Source organism: Talpa europaea (assembly GCF_964194135.1).
Source record: "Talpa europaea genome assembly, chromosome: 16".
Taxonomy (NCBI): domain Eukaryota; kingdom Metazoa; phylum Chordata; class Mammalia; order Eulipotyphla; family Talpidae; genus Talpa; species Talpa europaea.
This window is the reverse complement of record NC_140084.1, coordinates 16,520,656-16,524,633: the sequence shown is the minus strand read 5'-3', so window position 1 is coordinate 16,524,633 and position 3,978 is coordinate 16,520,656. Positions and strand designations below refer to the sequence as shown.

Below are 3,978 nucleotides of genomic sequence, written 5' to 3'. Positions count from 1 at the left end.
ACAAGTAAGTGGGTGGCAGAGGTGAGCAGACAAGTAGCAACATCCAGTACATGATCGCCTCAGCCTAAGTTAGTCGTGTCTCCTTGACTAGGTCAGCATGACCTGGCCACATAGATAAGGTTTGCAAACCTCTGCATTTCTGTCTTGGTTTTCAAAATATCTCCCTGAGCATGGAAATTGTAGCCCAAGCCCTCCTGTTAGTAACACCATCTTTCACCTACGTACGCCCCACCAGAAGCCCATCATTAGACTTCTAAGTGTGGGCGGAGTTGTCAGCTCCGGGAGACACTACCTCATAACGGCAGGGCCAGGACCCACTGTCTGTCTGTCTCAGGGTGCACCACCTTGGAGAAACTGTCCTGCCCAGACCTGGTTTGCTTTCTCAATCAATGGGAAGTCAAGTGAGCTAATCACACCATGACCTCTGAAGAACCGAAGCCTTTGCCCTCTGCAGCTGCAGGGACAGGAAAAAGACACAGGCTGGAAAGAGGGACTGAGATGCCAGAAAGGGCAGCAGTGACTATGGAAAAAGAAGTATCAAGAGGTGATGGAAATACCTCCTGGTGGGCTTTAGCGAAGTCTACTTTGGTTAGCCTTCTAACCTAAAATTGGGGTTTGCACACCTGGCTGTGTTCAGATGGTGCACAGCCCTGTATTTACACACATGCATGTGGGCCTGGGCCATCTGACTTTCTACCAGGTAGGACTCCAGCTTTCAATGGATTGTCGAAAAAGTAGATGTCTACATACTGGAATCAACCGTCCAAATCACTAAGTCAACCACCTCTCTTCCTTGCTCTTTTTCTGGTAGTTATCCATCCCCAACAGGGAGATGCTAGCATGTTGTATCTCTCACTGCCAGTAAATTGTGAAACCTTGGGGATGCTAAGGACACCAGTGCATTCTGCTGGAGGGTGACCTGGACCCTGCCCCGTTGGAACCACCTGAAGGAGTAGAGAAAGTCACGGCTGGGTTATAACATGATTCCATATTCTGCATTAGGATGAAGTTAACTACTGAGGACCTGGAACCTCACGGCCATGCAAAACCCCATTCTCACTCAGCAAGGTTCAGCATTCTCCCTTGATCATCTGTGGCACCTGTTCAAGTGGGTGCTGGGCATCAAGCAGGTCCTTCCACAGTGATAACCAGATGAGTACAGAGGTGGAGAGTTCACATTTAGGAAATTTTACAGCAACCTGAGTCTGTGATTTCGTTGACTTAGAGCCAATAGTTTAAAAAATGGGGCTCCATCGGTGGTAAAGGGGTTAAGCATCAGCTCTGTGAAGCTCTCCGCATCCTCTGCAGCACGAGTTTGATCCCCGGCTGGCCAGGGAGCTACACACATGGCACAGCAGACCTCTTCTGACTCACCTGCTTCTCCCCTCAGCAGTGATTTCAGTCTATCTGTCTGTTCTGCTCCCCACTCTGTCTCTGGTGAGTCCTTTCACCCCCCTCCCCACATCTCTGGCCTGTACCCCAGTTCTTGTATGCATAAATAAAATCTTTAAAAAAACAAAAACAAAAAAACGGGGTTCCATCATGGATGTCTTATTCTTTTACTTCTCTATTCTAACAGTTCATATTTGTTATGCTTCATGAAACTGTTAGTCTAAAATATACATAAACTTTTAAAAAATGGTCTTCACAAAGAGATTGAGAAGCTAGAGGGAATCCTTGCAGGTTCCTGTCCTGGCATCCCTGGCTCTCAACCCCAGGATACCTATTAGGCCGAGGTGTAGAGGCAGGGATGCTCCTTTGACATGAAAATCTGTAGAATTTTCATTTCATTTCACAATATACCCACTTGTGTTTTATTATAAACCAACACAGCTTCAATAAGTTAAAATACAAAAAAGAAATTTGTTCACTGTTTTTCATGTGTTTGTTTTCCTTCACATTTTCAAGTGAAATTTCAGCTCCAAGGGGCTACACAGTGAATTTTCAGTTTGTGCCTTTGAAAAATCACACATGTGAAAACACACATGTTGTGTGTGTGGCTTTGTGTGTTCTTTGAAACACCATCATCCTGGAAAACAGCAGTGTTTGTAATTCTGGGAAGCAGCTTTGCAACAGATATCCAACAGCACTGAGTTCTCAATTTCAGATTTAAAAGCAATTGAGTGGAAGAAGTTTCTGTTTTTATTTTTTCAAAAAGCAAATGTAACTTCAATAGTTTTATGCTAATGTGGCTTTCCCAGTGTAGTCTTAGTAAATAAGAGCAAATTCTTACCATGCATGTTATGTGCCAGAGTATGTTCCAGGTATGCCTTCTACATCAGCCCATATAATCCTCATAGCAATCCTCCGAGATAGGTGCTATTAATGTCATTTCCATTTTATAGCAATTCAGATACAGGAGATGCTAAGTTCCTGAGCTAAGGTCACACAGGGAATAGGTGGTAGAAACGAGCTGTCCACCCAGGATGCATGGAGCCAGAAACCTGCTCTGACCTTATCCACTGGACTGGGCCATCCCAAAGCCCTCCAAATGGGACAATCTTAGAAACTGTGTCAACATATAATAAACTACTACTGCATGAAGCGTTCTCCTAATGTATTTGACTCAGGACCAGAGAATTACAGGGAAGCCCAAGTTATATACAGGGCTACATTTATTTAGACTGTGTTCAGATTAAATGGATTGAGTCATGAAACTGGTAAACACACTAACTTTTAATGCTCATTCTGCAGTGCATTCTGCCACCAAGTTAGGTCGGGGGGAGTAGAATTGTATTTGGGGCTGTCCAGTTCAAGGCACCCGGGCTAGAGCAATTTGCTGGGAAATTTGGGGCAATTTTAAAGCCACAAAGACACCCCATCAATTCCACTAACTGGTAGTCCTGCCTGCGTTTGTCATGGCTGTGAAGAGTCAGCCTTTGTGAATTATCCACACGCCAAACCACATCAGCATTCGATTTGGTGCTTCAAGCAGCCCATTTGGTTTTGAAATTAGTTGAAGAGGATGCTATTTAGGGGCCATATGAAAAAATATATAATCTGTCTCGTGCTTATGAAAAAAAAATTGCTGTGTTCTGATTAACTGCACGAGACACTGAGATATATCCCGGTGAAAATGACCTCCGTCTGCAGTCTGATTTTGATTTGCAGGCTGTGGAATTAGATTCCACCTCATTGGTTTTATGTTTCTCCCATCGTTTGTCCATTCATTTACCAAACATTTATTGAGCACCAACTATAGCCAAGCCTAGTGCTAGGTGCTTGGGAGGAAAAGGAGAATACCTAAGGGTAAATAAGCCCAGGTCTCTGTCCTTGAGGAGTTCAGTTTTTTTTTTTTTTTTTTTTTTTTTTTTTTTTTTTTAAGGACAATTTACATTTATTTGCTGATGACTCTAACTAAACATACTTCAAACACAGCAGAAGTTAAAGAGTCTGTCAGGTGAAGCCAGTTCTTGCAAATGGTTAAAGATGGCCCATGAGGAATAACTTAACCATCATCTTCAAGCTGAGGCCCTGGTTCTGGGCAACAGTGGATGAATGGACCTGGTCCTTCTGGCCCGCATGGAGACTTCTGAGGAGCTATTCCTGGTTCTCATACTTGTGCTTGATGTGTTTCCACAGCTTCCCCTGGTTGATGTTTTCGTAGATCGCGTCTGCGCCTTGGTCGAAGGCGCGCTCGAAGAACAGGGCGCCCACAGCGATGGTGAGGGCGAAGGTGGAGGTCCTGCGGAACAGCAGGGAATACAGCCTCGCAGTAACCGTGGGGCCCGCCATATTTGCCCACTGCCCAGGAGTTCAGTTTTGTTAGGGAGAGAGACATGCTGAGAGTGGCCATGCAGAATACATGCAAAATCCAGGAGAGGGCCTTTTACAGATTAAATTAATACTTTTTTAAAGATTTATTTATGCATTTAAGAACTGGGGTATAGACCAGAGGTGGAGGGGGGTGTGAGAGGATTCACTGGAGACAGAATGGGCAACAAAACAGGCAGAGTGACAAATACACTGCTGAGGGGA

The 3,978-nt window shown here is 44.5% G+C and overlaps 1 protein-coding gene across 1 annotated transcript; it reads right to left on the bottom strand.

Annotated features, from left to right (window-relative positions):
- Window positions 1-2,928: 2,928 nt before the first annotated feature.
- On the bottom strand, window positions 2,929-3,735 carry LOC311185873 (cytochrome b-c1 complex subunit 9; the record flags this gene model as incomplete). Its single annotated transcript, XM_084256716.1, has 1 exon — window positions 2,929-3,735. The coding sequence occupies one exon, from the start codon at window positions 3,733-3,735 to the stop codon at window positions 3,541-3,543; it is 195 nt and encodes a 64-aa protein (XP_084112842.1). The 3' UTR covers window positions 2,929-3,540.
- Between the last annotated feature and the right edge of the window lie 243 nt (window positions 3,736-3,978).